This window comes from Stegostoma tigrinum, chromosome 13 (genome assembly GCF_030684315.1).
Source record: "Stegostoma tigrinum isolate sSteTig4 chromosome 13, sSteTig4.hap1, whole genome shotgun sequence".
In the NCBI taxonomy this organism is placed as follows: domain Eukaryota; kingdom Metazoa; phylum Chordata; class Chondrichthyes; order Orectolobiformes; family Stegostomatidae; genus Stegostoma; species Stegostoma tigrinum.
This window is the reverse complement of record NC_081366.1, coordinates 23,594,714-23,613,224: the sequence shown is the minus strand read 5'-3', so window position 1 is coordinate 23,613,224 and position 18,511 is coordinate 23,594,714. Positions and strand designations below refer to the sequence as shown.

Below are 18,511 nucleotides of genomic sequence, written 5' to 3'. Positions count from 1 at the left end.
AGAATGGGTACCCTATGAACACAGTCCGCCAATTTCTCAGCAACAAACCCAAACAAACAGACAAAACGGGCCCAGAAACCATAACCACTCTCCCCTGCATCAAAGACATTTCCGAAATGACTGCCAGACTACTCGGACCTCTTGGCATCAGGGTAGCCCACAAACCCACCAACACACTAAAACAGCAGCCAATGAACTCAAAAGACCCTATTACAGACAACAAGCAAAACGAACATCATCTACAAAATACCTTGCAAGAACTGTGACAAACGCTACATTGGACAAACTGGCAGAAAGCTAGCCACCAGGACACATGAACATCAACTAGCCACAAAACGACATGACCCACTATCACTCGTATCCTCACATACCGAGGAGGAAGGACACCACTTTGGTACAACAAATCCATCCTAGGACATGCCAAACAGAGAGACACACGAGAATTCTTAAAAGCATGGCATTCCAACCGGAACTCCATCAACAAACACATTGGCTCCAAATCAATCTACCATCCTCTGAGAAAAAGAACAGGAAATGACATCACCAACCCTAGGAAACCTAAACCGATAAATAGAAAGTTGGATATAAGACCAGCACTTCATCGGAGGCTCACTGATGATGTTACCTAGAATGGTGTTGAAACGTCTGAAAACTAATCTTCTAGCTCCAGCGAGCGAACTCACATCCAGAACCTCAACCTGAGCTACAAATCTTCTCAAAACTCGTTAGCAAAGCATCTCCAGGTATTTCAAAGCATTATAAAACGAGATGATATTGAGTTATTGGAGGAGACTTTTGGAGCAGAAAGTTAAAGACTTAGAGGTTTTAAGCATAAACTTCAGTTTGGAAGCTCCCTTAGCAGGATTGGACATGGCTAATGGACGAAATGGCTTATTTACAATTAATATTTCAAATGCAGTACATAAACGTGCTAAGACTATTTTACATGTGTTTTATGAAACACATTAAGTGTACCTTCCATTGTTGTTGTTGATCTTATGGAATTCAGCTATAAATCTCAACTTTATCCTTATTGCCTTTTTTTCATTTGACTGTTTCCAGAAGTTGGTATTACCAGTGATTTCTTTTCTCATCCTGCATTTTGTATATATGCAAAAGTAATAATTCTCACTTTTTCTCTGTCAGGAATTGGTCAGCCTTTGTAACCCCATTGTCAGCAAGCCAAAGCCTAAAGCAGAACCTCCAAAAGATGAGAAGGAGGCAGAAAAGAATGGACCAGTGAATGGGCAAGCAAGTGCTGACACTGACATCTCGGCACCAACCACTGAGGGTACCCAGAAAAATACAGAACAGCATCAACAACCTCTACCAGAGATGGACATTGAGTAATGGTGCAACACTGATATCCAAACTGTTAAAAGTCATAGACTTTGCAGGGCAGCTTTTTTCACCTTTTTTATGGTGAATGGAGTAACCTGAACCTGGTATTCTTGAATCTGTGTGGCAAATTTGGTAGCTTTTTTAAAACCCTTCCCTAACTTTGCAACGGGATGGGAATTAACTAATACAGCTGGGGCTTGAATTAAATGTTTTGTTACAAAAGTTTTGATTTTGTTTGTGGCTTTGTTTCATCATTAAAGCTGATTTATTTTGTTTTGTAGCCCCGCTTCCTGTCTCTCCACCCCAAAAGGTGGTGATAGCTGATTCTGCCAGAGTCATTTGTGAGCTTTTCTGGCAAGCTTTCTGTTGATAATTAGAATGCTGGATAGCAACATGCGTACCAACAATTCACAAATAGCTCACATTCAACTTGAGTGTTGTTTAGTTTTTTTTGTCTTGTTGGCTTGCTTTGATTTGTTACTGACAGCTGTTGGAATCAAAGCTATATTGCCTGTCTTCAAGAATCACAATCTTCAAAGATGCACGTACCAATTTTTCTCTTTAGAACGCTACCATCAGTTTCCACTTACGTATTACTTACAACAGTTGTGTTGAAGTCAGAATTATAGTTTTTGGGTCATATGTTGAAGGAAGACTGTTTTAGGTTCCATATTCTTAAAAACAATTGAATAAAATCCTACTTTTGGGCAACAAAAAGTGCTGTCTGTCCACATTTTTGATAAACATTGGTTTAGTTCTGTGTGTATATACTATAAACTGTAGTGTATATATACAATGTTACTGTACAACATCTCTGCTTTCACTTACATTTCTTTGATCTATGACACTGGTTACTTCCATTTAATTCCCATATTAAATTTAAATTGTTTGAATTTAATTGTGTAAGTATTTTTTATTTTGTGTAAATAAAGATTTAGGAGGAGTGGAGAGAAAAACCAATAAAATGCTCAGTTGCATTCGGTATTGCAATGCAATGCTGACATCTCAACGATCTTCAGAACTGACAGCATGGTCAGGCTTATTGCAAACAGTTGTCCACAAAAACCACAACTGACTTCAAAATTCATTCAAGAAGCATGCCACCCAGCATTGTAATTGATTTGAATCTCCAATAACTATCAAGTATTCTAGACTGTGATTCAAGAAAATCAGATTGTAATCTAATTTTTTAATACATATATAGCAATGAGCCTGTTTTGATCAGGTGGATCAGAAACTATGTTGAAAAGAACATGCACAGTACGGTGGCAAGACAGTGACTTTTTAAGGCATAGAGGAAATACAACTGATTATTGCAGTTAATTTTGGACAGAATGGTTTGGTGACCAATTTGCTTGTAGCTAGGTCATTTAAGCTCAGTGAGCATTTTTGAGATCCATCTTCCATATATTTGCTTTATGGAAGAAAAGTTTAAAGCAATTAAACAAAGATTCCCTGGGAATGCACTGCACAGTGAAGAAACGCTTCCTCCTACCTGCACCCAAATCACCGTATTGCAACTTAAGCAGCCACAAATAACTGAAACATTACCAAAATGAGTAAGCCAGTTGTTTCTTCTCCCTCTCCTGTAATTCTAATGTATTGTTCTGCTTGGAATGAAGGTTTGTGTTTGTTTTAGTGTTATTAAGCTTTGTCAGCTTTTATGATGAAAATGGCTTTGATCAGTTTTTCTTGAAAAGAGTAAATGGTCATGGTAGAGGAAGGAATGCAAGAAGAGTATCGCTGTGCATAGTGAACAAATGTACAGAAATGCTAGCCGTGTTAAAAGTGCTCCTTCTCATGCACTTACATTTCAGCTCTCAACAGCCTTGTGTACTGTACACAAGTTATCTAACATACCAAATTCTTAGAAACAAAGTACCATTATGATATAAGACCAGTTCAGATATCCCTGTTTGCTCAAAAATTAGTCAAGTCTGTCCAGTTTCCAGTTCTTGTTGCTTAAGTATTGCATACTGAGTTATGAAGCTGCATCTCAACATAGCAGATGCTGGTGATTTGTTATAGTCATTAAAACTGTATAATTTTAAGAACTCTGGTCTTGCAAACACTGTCCATTGACATATCATGTCAAGGCTTGAGTTACTATTTCCACTGTATATTTATACTCTTGCTATTTCACTTAACTGTGTGAAATATAATAAACAAAATTGAATGAAGAATGTGTTTTTATTTAAAGATTAGGTGGCTTGGTCATGTGGGATCTCTGGTTTCAAGTAGGCTGGGAGGGAGAATTATTTCTGGAAGTTCAGTCACTTTGTTTCAAAGAAGTTGTCTCTTGATATTACATACAGTTAACGATCCAGTACTTCAACTGGCTTAGTGTCTTCTAGAAAGAGGAAACAGTGAGACATATTAAAATATCCCACTCCTGGCTTTTAGCATTTTGTTTATTTTTAGACCTCCTCCATTAGATATTTTGGCAGTTGGGATACTAATCTCAAAACTTGATAAATTTGTAACACAAGTGACAGCAGTTGGAGAGGTAGACAAATATCTTGGATTTATGAAAAAAACTTTTGCATGCATAATTTTGTTGCACTTCCTACAGTGTCTCCATGATGGATATGGCGTTCCTCATAGAAGCAAGTTTTAATCCAGAGGGTATTTTAAGGATGAATATAAAAAACACCGAAGGTGAAATTGCACTGCTGTTGGTAAGCTTGGGGCCTGGCTTCACCATTTATTTTTAAATATAGAAGGATAAGTTTTTAAAAGAAAATATTTTCCAATTGCTGTTTCCTACATTACAACATGACTAGAATGACAAGTGCATGATTGTCTATGATGGGTCTTAACACAGCCACCAGGCATGAAAAGAATGCAAATATAAAATTTGTTCTCATCTTGATGCGACAAGATAAATGGTTTTTGAGAATCTGGACTCTGGTTCAGTTCTGTATATTTCCAAATTTGGTTGATGGAAGAGGTCTTGTTTGTGGGACAGTGTGTGGCCTTACTTGGCCTCATAAGTGGAACAATTTCAGGGCCTCATCCTGTTACCACTTCAATTTAATAGGCAGCAGCAGCAGAGGTATGAATTTAGTACACAACCTAGCTGGTTTAATCCTGCAAGCTGTCAATGAAAAGGTGACTCTCCTCCTTTGGCCCCTTGTGCTAATATGAAGCCTTTGAAGGTTCTGCCTTCAGGTTGACAGTTCAGCATGTTTCCTTGGGCCTGACAACCCACCGCTGGTGAAACCCTGGACTATTTATGGGTATCCACTGACTCGCTTCCTCCTGCAACACTGGCTACATTCACCAGTTCTGCTATGCACAGAGCTGCTGGCCATAAATTTTCCAATGATGTGAGGTGCTGGAGTGGACAGTCAAAAGTCACATGACACCAGGTTATAGTCCGACAGATTTCTGAAATCCAAAGCTTTTGCAGGACTGCTCCTTTGTTAGGTGAAGTCATAATATTTACCAGAAGTGTTAAGGTGAGTGTCCCTTGCAAGAATTATGGGAAGTCCCACCTCCAAACTAATTAAACAAAGTACTCCAGAGACTGTCAGAACTTGTTCTTTAAACAAGTTACACTCCAGAAAAATCAATTTTGAATACCTAAAATATTGATGCATATTCAAAGCTGTCCCACAAAATATACAATTTATACAGTCTGAATGAAAGAGTGGGATCAGGAAGGAGGTTGGCTATAAAGAAACAAATACAAACTTGTTCCTTCAGCTGCTAACTTTGCAGTTTAAATTGAAAGTGAAACAAGCTTGATGTTGTTGATAATCTCAACACTTCAAAAACAACAACGTTTTGTTTTTGACTAGTTAAATTTGTGTCAAATGTACTGTTAATCCTATTTTAGTATCTGTAGCACAGTTCTGAAGTATTTGTCCAACAGCCAACAGCTTCATAGTGAGTAGAAGAATTTGTGCTTCAAGAACTTTGTTTTGAAAACCAGCACCTATCTTCGGAAATTTTATTGGAAAAAATTCTAATAGATATTTATCTATACAAAACATTTCAGTACTGAAACCAAAATATTTACAATGTTTTAATACATTGTATTATACGTAAAATCAAGCTGTCATTAGAAACAGTTTCATACTCCACAGGCCTGTAACTAACCCATTCTATATTTCATGGTACTATCGAAAAACAACAATCACAGATCGTAGTAAGAAACAATGTTGAATAAGAATGTAATTCTTTTAAAGTGAACACTAAAAGGCAAACTTTTAGTGTCCTGGAATTTTACACAATGTAATATGTTAACATTTGTCAATTTCAGTGCAGTTGCTTTTCAATATTTGTTCACTTTTATTAGTCACATGTATATGTCTTGTTGCCATGAGTGATTTTAAAACATCTGACAAAAATGGGAAAATTCAGAACTTGGTCCACTAAATGAATTTGACAATAGCATTTAATCTCTGAGCTGAACAATATTGCTCACAACTCTAAATTAATTTTCAATAGCATTTTAATTATATAAGCTCTTGTTTGAGCAAATATTTCCCCTTCCAAACTCTAATTAGGAAAACAATAGTTTTGTTGGTTACTTGCAACATGCTGACCAATAAGCTGAAACACTCAGTGCACAATATGCTCAATTTACAAAGAGTACTAATTCAGTAACAACAGCACAAATGGAAAAGCAAATGGTTAATTGGGTTAGTGGAACAAGCCAAAAAAGGTTTTCACAAAGTATAAACAGTCACTGACATTTGAGAAGACTTCAGTTGATTTTAATGTGCATTTTATTTTGGCATTTTTTGTTTCAAAATTGCTTGAAATACACTGACCTAATATCTTTGACATTTAACAATTAGGAATCAGCATTTCAAGCGGAGAATGTACTAAATCTACCCTACATTTGTTTAATAAAGAAACAAGTGCTAACATCCTTGTCAAAAAGTGAATGCTAACCATTCCTTTCATTGAAAAGGGATTTAAACTCTGCTTCAGTAATTTTCCACCTGTAATGTCTTTTGTTGTGTTGATTCTAATAAAATCCATGCTCAGAAGCCTCCGATTCACCATAAAATTCAATTCACTTCCTCAAACTATTTCTTCTACATAAGTTAGCTTGTCCTAACTGCCAGAACACCCTTTTACAGTTTCATGAGTTAGGAGCTTCAAATAAGCAGCCTCTATACCTAGAAACTGTCCTGTAATGACAACAAGCTTTTACATCTTTTAGAAGAGATAAGTGTGGAGTTGGAGGGACACAGCAGGCCAGGCACCATTAAAGGAACGGAAAAGTTCATGTTTTGGGTCGGGACCTGCCTTCAGAAATAGGGGAAGGGAAAGGATAGAGGAGAGTGGGGCTTGGAGAGGTAGGTGGGACGATGATAGGTGAGTGCAGGTAGGAAATGGTGGGAATGGGTCAATGAGGTAGGAGGGATGGAAAAGTAGGACAGATGGACAGGTTGTGGCCTAAATGTGGATTTTTACTAGTTTCAAAATCTCCCTACCCTGAGCCTCATCCCACGACCAACCCTCTCTCTCATCCCTGCCTCCTTGACCTGACACTACCTGTCCATTTTCTCTCCCATCTCACTGCCCAATCCCCACCATCTGAAGAAGGGCCTGAGCTGAAACATCAGCTTGATGCTGCCTGGCCTGCTGTGTTCCTCTAGCTCCACACTTATCTCTGACTCTAGCATAGGCAGTTCTTACTATCTCTTTTGCATCTTTTTCTTGACCACCTCCTTTCACAGAAGGAATAAAAGTCCTAACAACAATGCTTGAAGTGAGCCATAAATAAAAGCTTTGTTTTAAATTTTAAAAACCTGTAGTACAATAGTAACCTGACAATGAATGGCTCACTACAAGGATCACAGGCTTAGTCTGCCCATAGCAACAACATTTCTGCCACATCTTCCCATACAAGAAAATCCACAACACATGCCAGTACCAATTCCCCTCGCCCGTTCTCTGCAAGGCAACTCCAATTGGTAGTGCCAGTGTAGATAGTTAAGTCAACATTTTTGGGACAAAAATTAAAGGCACTATTTGTTTACTCTAAAGTTTGAACATAACATGTAACAACTCTGCAATGCTTAGAGAAACTGGAGCACAGCCATCAGAACATTTAACTGTAGTCTCTCTCAGCTTCCTCCACACAAGTGAAACAGTGATGCAATTTACATTTGTCTGGACCTGAAGCCTTGAATTAGAAACACTACTTGAGCATATTGAGTTTCAGCATCTGATGACAAAAATTTTAAATATTTTCTGTAAAATCATAAAATAAAACGCCACTCTTCCACTCTCCTGCTTACAAAATTAGAACTTTTATTCCACAGACTGTGTACCAAACCTAAACATTGTGTAAATGTCACTTTTTGTAGAGTTTAGGAAAATCCAAGAGTAACAAGATTCCTGTGTCAACCCCTTCCTGCACTGATTTTAACTGAGGACAGTGTTCCCAACACCAGGAATCGGATGGCATCTCTCCCACTATCACACCTGCTCAATTAAGTTCTCCCCATAGCCTGTCAGAGCTGTAGAAATTAAAAGGAGTGTTATGAAACCATAGCCTCGTCTCAGCCATTGACATGTCAAAAACAGGCATTTTGTTCATTAATAAACAAATTTATTTGCCAAATAAATATGCATTAGTAGACTCAAAAGAATGACTAAATACATCTGTGTTTAGTCCACTTCTAGGATCTTTCTACATCTGACTGCACTTCGATTCTTCAAGCTTGAGGTAGGAGAAAGAAGTAAAGTAATTGATAGTCGACGTGTATGATAATGGAAGCGGACACGGAGAATCAATGAATTTCCATTTCCTAAACGAAATGAGTCATATGCATTTGTATCTTAAGTAATTACAAATTTCACTTAAGATTTTAGATTAATTAAAAGGTTTTAAGTTGAACTGAGAACCAAATAACTGTATATAAAATTCAACATTTGCCTGAGCTCTGCATAGTTACATGATGGTTGAATACAAAAGGCTGAATATCGTACCAATCATATCTCACCTAGAAAACATTTAGAGATGCAATATTAAAATAATAGCTGCTAGTTATATTTTTCAGAACTACTTCCCGTGCACTACTTCACAATGCTGCAGCTCTTCAGGAAGACATCTGGTGAAGATCAAAATTGGCTAACTGTTGAGGCACTAAATCTGACAACCATTGTTCTTTTTTGGTGCATGGTGTATTATGGTTCTGGAGGAGGGAAAGTGAAAAGCATGTATTAGGGGTTGTCTTTAAAAATTGGTGGCTTATCAACCAGAACAATGTCACTGTTAAAATATTCTGAAATCCTCATTTCACAACAGAGCATTCAAAGCATTCCAATTTTGTTGCTTGCATACATAAATATATGAAGCATTAAAAAAAGTGATGCAAGTTTACTACTAAGTTTCCAATACAGGGTTTAGGCCATGTTTTAGATATTCTGAGCAATTAGAGATGAGCGTCAAACATTGGTCTGGCCATCAATATTCACATCCTATGAAAGAACAAACATAAAACTCTAGGATAGTGCAGCAGTGATCAAAACACCTCTTGTTAACTTCAAAATACAAAGAAACCAAAAACTCTTGTCAATCTTCATCCAGATATTTGCGTCTGTCACTTGACTTCCCAAACTACTTAACAGATCCAAACAGTAGTGGTAGAACAGACCAAATATGCATCGTTAAAGCATCTTTATTTCATAGCAAGTGAAGATGCCTGAGCAAGATTTATAACTATCAGTATTATTTCAATCAATATAGCTTGTCCTTATAACACAAAATAGTTAAGGTACTATGCTTTCCCACATCAATGGGTTGTCTTGCATGAATAAAGTAATTCCTAGGATATCTCCATGTTAAAATGGAGTCTAATCTTTGCAAAACCAAAAAATCTATGTCTGTCTGCTTTTTATCTAAGCATTCTCTACCAACAATCTTACAATTCCTGGCAGACAATCCTATTGATGTGCTTGTCGAATTTCGAGACAAACTACTGAATTGCTTATTGGTTTATAATTTGTGGAGTCAATTCGCTTTAACAATGATTTCAATTTTTTTAAAAAAAAAACCATGAACATCTTTCAAATGCAACTTGCTTTCAGAACCCATCATTTAAAAGTAAGCCTCATCCTTGCCAATGCAATTTATGGAAAGTAGTCCCAAGGTGAGACTGTGCTACCAACTTCTGTTTCCACATGCACCATACAATTCAGGAATGCTTTCAGAGCGAATGCTAAAGTTGAATAGGTATAATTAAAAAATACCAATTCTAATTCAGTCATTTCTGTATCACACAATTGTTGATATACAATGGAAAATCATGAGTGAGTAGACTGGCACAGAATCAGGTAATGAGTACATAAACATTTCACAACATAAGCAAAGATGGAAAAAAAATGCATAGAAATGGAGGGGGTTGGGAACTGAATTCAGAGCAATCAGTGCGGGGGGGAAAAATTTTGCAATATGTTCAAAGAAAACACCTATTGCAAGTTAAGTTGATTATTTCACAAAAAGACCAAGTACGCCATACCTCGTTCAGTACAAGTAGCAGTTTCAGGAATTGTTGGAAGAGGAGTTATCTGATGGTAACTGTGAAGTCGCCTGGATGTACGTCTTGATACGATCCACATGAGTCTTTTGCTACTAGGTCTGGAGCAGCTAGATGATGAATATTCTGCTAAACATTCTGCAACAAGATCTTGCCAATAGAACAAATCATGGTCATTTATCTATGGGAAACAAAATACTTGAATTAGATGTACAGCTAAATGTACAGATACACAATGCAACCTCTCTACCAGAGACTTTTAAAATCTACTGATGTCAGAGTAACTCAGTCAAATTCATTTGAAGATATAGAATCAGTGACCTTGCAGGTAATGCTAAAAATAATGATAAAAGTAAGTGCTGGGGCGGGGTCTTGTGGCACAGTTGTAGAGACCCCACATCTGGACCAAGAGACCTAGGCACAAGTTTCACCTCCTCTACAGCTATATAACTACATCTCTAGCAGGTTGATTAAAAATATCTAAAAAAGGGAGTGTTGACCGTCCAACGTGCAAATACAAAGAGGCAGTGGAAAAGAAGAGCTAATAGGATTTTCAACATTTCTGCTTCCAGATACAAAAGGTGGCATTTTGATGCCTTTAATTGTTAAAATTTGTACCAGACAAGGAGGCAAAGCTAGCGCAAAGCCAAGATATAAAAACCGTGGATGAAATTTGTGAACTTTAATTCATAACAGTGATAGCTACACACTGTCTGCTTTGCACGCCAACAATAACTTGCAATTACAGAGCACCTCTAGTATATAAAAATATTCCAAGGCTCTTCACAGGAAGACAATCAAAGTTTTGTCACGAAGATATGAAAAGAGATATTAGAATAGATGCCCAAAAGTTTGGTTGATTAAAAAGTCAACCTCAAAGTGAAACTTAGAGGGGAGATAGAGGGACAGCACAAGACAGAGTGCCATGAAAGTCACTGTATGAAGGAATTCGAGTTAAAAGCATAGGCAGCCAAAGGCACAGTCAATGGTTCAATGATGAAAATTGGATATCCTCACAACATTAGAATTGGAAGAGTGCTTTTATTTCATTGGATTGGGAGGCTGAAAGAGATTACAGAGGTCAAGAAGGAAGAGTCCATGAAGCAATTTCAAAACCAGGTTAAGAATTTTAAAATTGAGGCACTGAGGGCCAGAAGATATCTAAATCAGGTAAAGTATGAAACAGGATGCCCACTTCCACACTTTGCATTTGGCCCAAAAAGAATTTTAATCCCATGATTTAAACCCAACCATCCTTGGAAAGAAAAAATAACATCCTGTTCAACTTTGTTACAGAATGCGGACAAAATGTTTTGAAAATAATTTTGCTAAATCCCAAATTCCTCAGCATCATTCATCTTAAAAGAAGTTTGAGTGCTCACAATGGACTTAACTTCTATTTAAATCCTTAACTCATTACTTTAGAAGGAGCTATGTCAGTTATTTTATTTTTAACTACAAGGTAAACCTACAGCCTACTGTCCACTGTTTGATGTAACATAGTATCACTTACTTCAGAATGTTGTTGTAGACTCTCTATGGTCTCTGTTAATTCATATAATTTCTGTGTTTGGACCTCCAGTGCAATGATTGACAGTGCCAATATGGACCCCTGAAAAATATATTTTTAAATCTTGAAAATCAAACATATCATTTTAAAGAAAATTAAAAACCTCTGTGTCTAGACTTACTTTTGTTTTGGAGAATACAAAGCGACAATTACAAGCTTTAAGCTGGGATTCAAGTTGCTCGAAATTCAGCATCATTCTCCTAAAAGTAGAGTTAATGTCAGACAAATTCTATTCTTTGGATTAGATGGCAGTATCAAAATAATTGTACATTTTTCTACAATCAAGTAAATTCATTTTGTCACATCCAAAAGGACTTTATTAATATTTGATTTTTTTAATTAATTTCATTTGCAAAATATTCAACCAACACATAACCTTTGGGCCTCAACAAGGAAGTACATGACAACCAAGCCTCCGCAAACTAAGTCATCACAAGAAGTGTAAAAAAAACAACCTGGGGCTGGTCAGGATACATTACTCCCTGGGAAATGTCTTAACCATTCCACAAAGGAAATTTTAAAAATACATTAGTCCTCTCCACAATAGCACTGATAAGAGCAGGAAGAGCAGAACCTGTGTGCAGTGGAAATTGTATTCAAGAGTATTGACTAATCCATGCTGCAGTAATGTTGAGATTTCAACATCTTAAAGAACTTATGCAATTAAATGAAATAATTTTGGGCAACCTTTTTTCCTTTATATGCAGCAGGATATTTTCACAGCAGATCCCTTGCTTGTCACCTGTAATGTACAGCACTGTTAATTAAGGGCCCAAGCGACTTGCAGAACTCACTGCACTTCCAGCTTCCAAAAGACTTGTCAATATTGGGCATTGCTATTTTCTACATAAACTCTGTTTAAACTGCACTTACAACATATGTACCCCAACTTTAATGAGCAATCCAGGCGACTTTATTAATGCAATATTTCACTTAAGTTGTGAAGTAAAACTTTTAACTTGCATTTTCAGTCCAAGATAGCAGCAGAGTAGTATGCTTCTGCTGGAGCTTCTCTGCTCTGCCTGTTTTTCTCTTTTCTTCTCAAACTTCTAACTTTAAACTTACTTAAAGGGGAATGGAGGAGGTGACTCCCAGAACAGAGGCTGTCACAACAAGTCCTAGTCCAGGCCATGCAGGAGGTCAGTCCCATAGCGGAGGCTAGCAAGTGGAGGTGAGTTCCAGAAGCAAATCCCTGACTGTTGGCAGACACCGGGTGGGGGGAGAGAGAAGACCCAGAGGCTGCCACGTGGAGGCAAGGTCTTCTGTTTTGAAGCCTGGCATGGTCTGGAGGCTTGGCCTGGTGCAATCTGAAGGCTAGGTGCTGGCACAGTCTTGGGTGAAAAGGACTGTAACTCGAGTACCTTTTTTGCATAGCCTCAAAATCAGGGAGAGCAAATTTAGGACTGAATTGAGGACTAACTTCTTCACCCAAAGGGTTGTGAATCTGTGGAAATCCCTGCCCAGTGAAAATGGTTGCAGCTTCCTCATTGGATGTTTTTAAAACTAAGATAAATAATTTTTTGAACAGTAAAAGGAATTATGGGTTACGGTGTGAGGGTTGGTAAGTGGAGCTGAGGCCACTAAAAGATCAGCAATAATCTTATTGAACAGTTCAGCCAGCTTAAGGGTCAGATAGACTCATAGAGTCATGGAGTAATAAAGCATGGAAACAGACCCTTCAGCTCAAACTAGTCCATGCTGACCATGGTGCTCACTCAAGTAGTTCCAATTGCCCACATTTCGTTCATATCCTTCTAAACCCCTCAAGTTTCCATCCATTTCTTAAAAAATGTTGCTACTGTACCTGCGTCAACGAATCTCTGGCAGCCCATTCCATACAAGCACAACTCTTTGCACAAAGATGTTGCCCTTCAGGTCTTTGTTAAATCTTTCCCCACTCATCCTAAAATAGCCTCCTCCTGCTCCTGGTTCTTATATTCTTATTCTTATGCAGGATTTTTATTTATTATTCTTTCAGTTTTGCCCCAAATACTTAAGTATCTGTAACTAGGTATCCTGTACCAAAGATAGCATCATGAGTGGCAACATTGCAAACTTTTCACTGCACTCAGTGCACGTGACAATAAAGCTAATTCTAATTCTAATTCCTGCTGCAAAGAACGTAATAGATGCTAGTTAACAGATCTACCACAAGGTAAACAAAATGACAACATTAGATCAAAATAACAATGAAGTCATTCATACCTTTCAGTTGAAGAACAATTCATAATGAGTTTGTGATATAGTCGCAGAAAGTCCAAGGCAGTTGGGCCTCTCACTCTCCAGCGCAACTTTTCCAATACAATATTCTCCATCCTCATCATATCTGAAATGGTGAATCTACATTGACTGATTCGAATCAGGTCACTGGCAAGTGGAACACTGTGCTCTTCTTCAGTTGCTCTCACAGCAAGGTAAAAGCAGCACAGGCCAACACAGCATAAATGTTTTGGCTGCACCTAGAACCAAACAATGTACGTGAAGTGCATTTGTTTTAGCACAAAAACCAAAGTTAACACGCAGCAAGAGTGTACTCCCCTTTCATTAGTATGTCATTCAGATGAGACATTAAAGCAAAGCTCCAGTTGTCTGTTCAGTTGGCTATAAAAGATCCCATGACACTATTTTGAAGAAAAATTGAACTGTGGTTCCTGATGTCCTAGCCAATATCAATCCCTTCAATCAGTAATGCAAACAAATAAATTAGCTGGTCACTCCGCAGCAAATTGAACTGATAATGTTATCTCTTTCTCTACATGTGCTGCCAGCCTGCTGAATTACTCCATTTTCTCTTCTTATTTTCAGATCTTCAGCATCCACAGTACAGTTAAATAAATGGAAGTCTTTTTTCTTCCCATTCAAAAATAAGTCAAACATTGTACAAACACTCAAGGCTGTACAAGTAGGATACTTAACTTATGAATTTCATTTGTAATATGTCCCAAGTTACAGTGATCATCCATAATTTCCCCAAAACTGTTGCTTACTTTGCGTTAAAGAATCATAGAATCCCTACAGTTTGGAAACAGGCCCTTCGACCCAACAAATCCACACTGGCCCTCAGAGCTTCCCATCATGACCCATCCCCCTAACCTACACATTCCAGAACACTATGGGCAACGTAGCATGGCCAATTCACCTGACCTGCACATCTTTGCATTGTGGAGGAAACGAGCTCCTAGAGGAAAGCCATGCAGACACAGGGAGAATGCGCAAACTCCACACAGACATTCACCAGAGGGTGGAATTGAACCCTGATCCCCAGTGCTGTGAGGCAGCAGTGATAACTGCTGAGCCACCCTGCCACCCCAATGTTTTGGACCCCACAATAACAGACTTATATGGAATGTATGAAAAAGGGAGGCATCTTAATATTGTCAATAATAATAATCAATACTCCAATTGTGTGTAAATCACCAATAGGCCCATACTTTTAGTAATGTTTTTAACATGTGGGAAGTCCTGTACATTGTAATATCAGCTGTGTTGAAGATCTCGTGCAATAGCAGAATCACATGCAGTTGGGTCAAGCATTTCCAATTAATACGTGAAGAAGGTTTAATAATCCTGTCATAGAATGTTTTCCTCATACGAGGTAAAATAATACATCTTAATTGCCTTACCTTAATCAATCCTAGGAATCTATCAAGCAAACTGACAGCCAGGACAAATGCATCAGTTCTAAAGCCGAAGAACTGGGACAGACTAAGGAGATCCTTGACTTCATACTCTCTCAGTCGCACAGTCATCCGAATTCCACTCTCAGGTGCTGATTCGATGACCTTCAAACCACTTATCCTTGGCTGATATTTTGGTTCCTGTTCTAGATGTACATTTAGCTGGTTCACAAGTGCCAGGATTTCACTGCTTCCTCCTTGATTTTCAATTCCAATCATCTGAAACAAAAGGGAAGGAAAGACTTGCTATGTTGTCATTCAAAAGCTCTGAACCTCCAAGTGAACACAACAGTTTTAATGTGACAAACAATGAGTTGCAATTCCAAGCCAAAATGAGACCGGATGTACAAGAATTTGTCCTTTCTTCTTGACAACTAGGCTCACCTAAAATTTAACTATAGCATAGTTTAATGTTGACCCGTTTTTCAAAAGCAGAATACCTCTTGGAAAGAGGTTTTTTTTTTCTGTTGCACATCTTGAAGTTGTCCACAAAGATGCGGACCGATATGTCAGATTTTTTATTAACTGACGTATCCCATCTGAATTCTTCATGTTTGGAGGTTTGTCTGTTCTTAGTATTGTTAGCTCTTGCGTGTTTAAATCCTAAAATCAGAATAACAAACTCTATTTGTAGAAGTGATTTCTTTCGTGAAATTGTGTTTAAATGTTCAACCCCAGCCTTCACTTTGAAGCTTCACAATGTTGTATAAGGGGTTAAGCCTAACTACAATATGGAAATAAGACAGTATATATGACATATATCGCCGGAAATGACACAATGTCATATGATCTTGCTGTTCCTCACAGCCTCCTGGCCAGATGAATCCACAGTAAGGTGATAATGGGAACAGATAATGGGCCAGATGAATCCACAGTAAGGTGTTCCTTTAATGCTAAAAAAAATTAACCCGAGTGGTAGATTCTAAATGTTTCTTAGCAATACAGTGATACCAAGAACATTATATACAGTAGAAATCCATTATGCCAAAGACAGTTATATTCCTATTGTAAATCCTTTCCCTGACCCTACATTCCAACTTTATGACCCAAATGATGTCAACTGCTGCAGGGATATTGTGCCAGCAATCCAACTGACTGCAGGCACGAATGTGTGTCTTAAAACCAAAAAACTTTAAGCAGGCAAATAAAGTTCCTCTGCTCTTCATATTCCAGGTGGTTAAAGAAACTACTCTCTCAATGCAAGACAAAGAATTTAGGCGATGATGAATGTCTAGACAGCTGCTGAAGGCATAGCATCATGACAGAAGGCCAGTGCGAAGCAGTGACACAAATACACTGCATATGATGCTGCTGGGCCTGCTGTGTTCATTCAGCCTCACATTTCATTATCTTGGATTCTCCAGCATCTGCAGTTCCCATTATCACTGATACAATTTTAACCTCACTGCGAAGCCTCTTCCAGGGATGCCTAACCTGAAGAAGTTACCCTCCAGACCAACCTCAGGGAATCTCTCTCCCATTGCAACTCTCTTGTAATCTCTTCGGCCTTGAAACTGCTCGACCATGTCCTGACTGATCTATCCCCTCCCTACCTCCCCACCTATACTCTCCTCTCCACCTATCTTCTTTTCTCTCCATCTTCGGTCCGCCTCCCCCTCTCTCCCTATTTATTCCAGAACCCTCACCCCATCCCCCTCTCTGATGTGGGGTCTAGGCCCGAAACGTCAGCTTTTGTGCTCCTGAGATGCTGCTTGGCCTGCTGTGTTCATCAAGCTTCACACTTTATTATCTTACACCGCACATTCTGATAGGTTGTATTGGTAAGGTTAATTTCTGTATATTCTATGTCACACACACTTGTGCAACCAGGACAAAAATGGATCAGACTGAATATTGCACAAGGCTCCTGTACAGACTGAAATTTCTGCTGAGCGCACTAACTCCCCCCACAGCTCTAAGGTTCACCAATCGCCAGTTCAGAGTGACCTCACCTCCCGTAAAGAAGGGTGCTGACACCCGGCCAGGGCTTCAGCGCTCTGCACCCTTGAATAAAACATGTTCGAACTTGTCCCGTTGCCATCTGCAAACCGGAGCATCAACCGTTCGCCTGCCAGGCCCAATGCTTCCATCAGATAAAATGACAATCGCTAGAGGGATCAGCAGACTACGGGCCGCTCAGCACCGGCACTGGGAATTTCACTGCGATTCAAATCTAATCAGCAATTACATTGTAACCCAGGGAAACTGCAACGCTATGCAAAACACACAGCAAAACCGGACCACCACACCACTCAAAATACACAGCATAACGCTTAGGCACCATGCGATCATAAACATATAAAATAACCGAAGTAATACGAACGTGTAATAGGCAAAAATCTACTTCTCACACACACGCACAAAAACAGAATTTACTGGAGAAACTCAATAAGTGACAGCATCTGTGGAGAGACACAATGTTTGGAGAAGATTCTTCAGAACTCTCCTCCTATCTCACTGATTCTCGCCTGAATATTGATGTTTAGCACATTAGACAAACTTTACTCAATTTATTCTTCGGTTAAATCCATCGTTCAAACACTAAATTACCTGCCCTCCCTCAGTTCTCCAACTGTTCGGAGATCCCCGCATAGTCGTCTTCTTTTCAAGGCACTCTCACAGCCCGCCCGCCTGCCAAATCAATTGCTCTGCGCTGCTTGGCTCACGCTTATTTCACTTCCCATTTGTCAGTACCCGAGTCTATCAAATCGCCTTTTACCTCTTCCGGTCCACTTTCAGTTCTGCAAGGCTTCGTCGGCGTGTTAAAAAAAACCTAAAGGACAAGCCGGGTGAAGCGTTCAAATTAGACCTCATGGGTGGCGGCCAATAGCGAGATTTAATCTCAGTTTTGATGCAACATAAAACGCTTATTTTCTGCGCAATGATTTAACTGTTTTGCACCGTTAAAGTTCAGAGTTTTGGCAGCCACAATTTCCTATTTCAAATTAAAACCTGTTCGCCCACACTTTGGTTTCAACTGTCTTAATCTTGTCTAAATTATTTTTTCTTTTAAAAGTTATTACTTTTATACGTGCTCTCTAATAATGTTCATCAGGTTCCTTTGTAAAACTGAGTCAAATATTTATAAAGCACATGGCTGATTAATTTTCCACTTTTAGGAATATTTTGTTCAAGTAAAAACAAAATACTGCGGATGTCAGAAATATGAAATAAAGGCAAAATGGTCGAGAAACTGAGCAGGTCTGGCAGCATCTGTGAAGAGAGAAACAAAGTTCTGAAAAGAGTTCCAAAGAAGAGACTGGAAACTTTAACTCTTGATTTCTCTCCATAGATGCTGCCAGACTTCTGTTGGGTTTTTCCACCAATTTCTATTTATGTTTCAGATTACCAGCATCTGCAGTTCTTTGTTTAATTTTAGTGAGAACCAAAGTTAATTATTTGAGCCCTACATTGAG

General features: G+C 38.5%; 2 protein-coding genes across 2 annotated transcripts in view; one reads left to right on the top strand and one right to left on the bottom strand.

Annotated features, from left to right (window-relative positions):
• LOC125458531 (heat shock 70 kDa protein 4-like) overlaps positions 1–2,058 on the top strand; it is a 72,416-nt gene extending 70,358 nt beyond the window's left edge. The window contains exon 19 of the mRNA XM_048543885.2: positions 1,147–2,058. Coding sequence (XP_048399842.1) covers positions 1,147–1,350 — 204 coding nt within the window. The 3' untranslated portion in view covers positions 1,351–2,058. The remainder of the gene's footprint in view (positions 1–1,146) is intronic.
• Positions 2,059–5,396: 3,338 nt separating this feature from the next.
• ccng1 (cyclin G1) lies at positions 5,397–17,744 on the bottom strand. The gene is made up of 7 exons (XM_048543448.2): positions 17,646–17,744; positions 15,042–15,314; positions 13,624–13,877; positions 11,540–11,618; positions 11,362–11,460; positions 9,831–10,029; positions 5,397–8,504 (listed from the first exon to the last, which is right to left on the bottom strand). Exons 1-7 carry the CDS (start codon positions 17,685–17,687, stop codon positions 8,497–8,499), a joined length of 954 nt encoding a protein of 317 aa, XP_048399405.1. The 5' UTR covers positions 17,688–17,744; the 3' UTR covers positions 5,397–8,496.
• Positions 17,745–18,511: the final 767 nt, after the last annotated feature.

What these genes read in the sequence shown, in the direction of transcription:
- ccng1 (XM_048543448.2), bottom strand. Translation starts at nt 17,687, where the DNA reads ATGCGGGGATCTCCGAACAGTTGGAGAACTGAGGGAGGGCAG. An exon ending in GGAGAACTGAGGGAGGGCAG is followed by an intron (nt 15,315 to 17,645) that starts GTAATTTAGTGT and finishes CTTTTGTTTCAG; the next exon opens with ATGATTGGAATTGAAAATCA. An exon ending in GTCTACAACAACATTCTGAA is followed by an intron (nt 10,030 to 11,361) that starts GTAAGTGATACT and finishes TGTTTCCCATAG; the next exon opens with ATAAATGACCATGATTTGTT.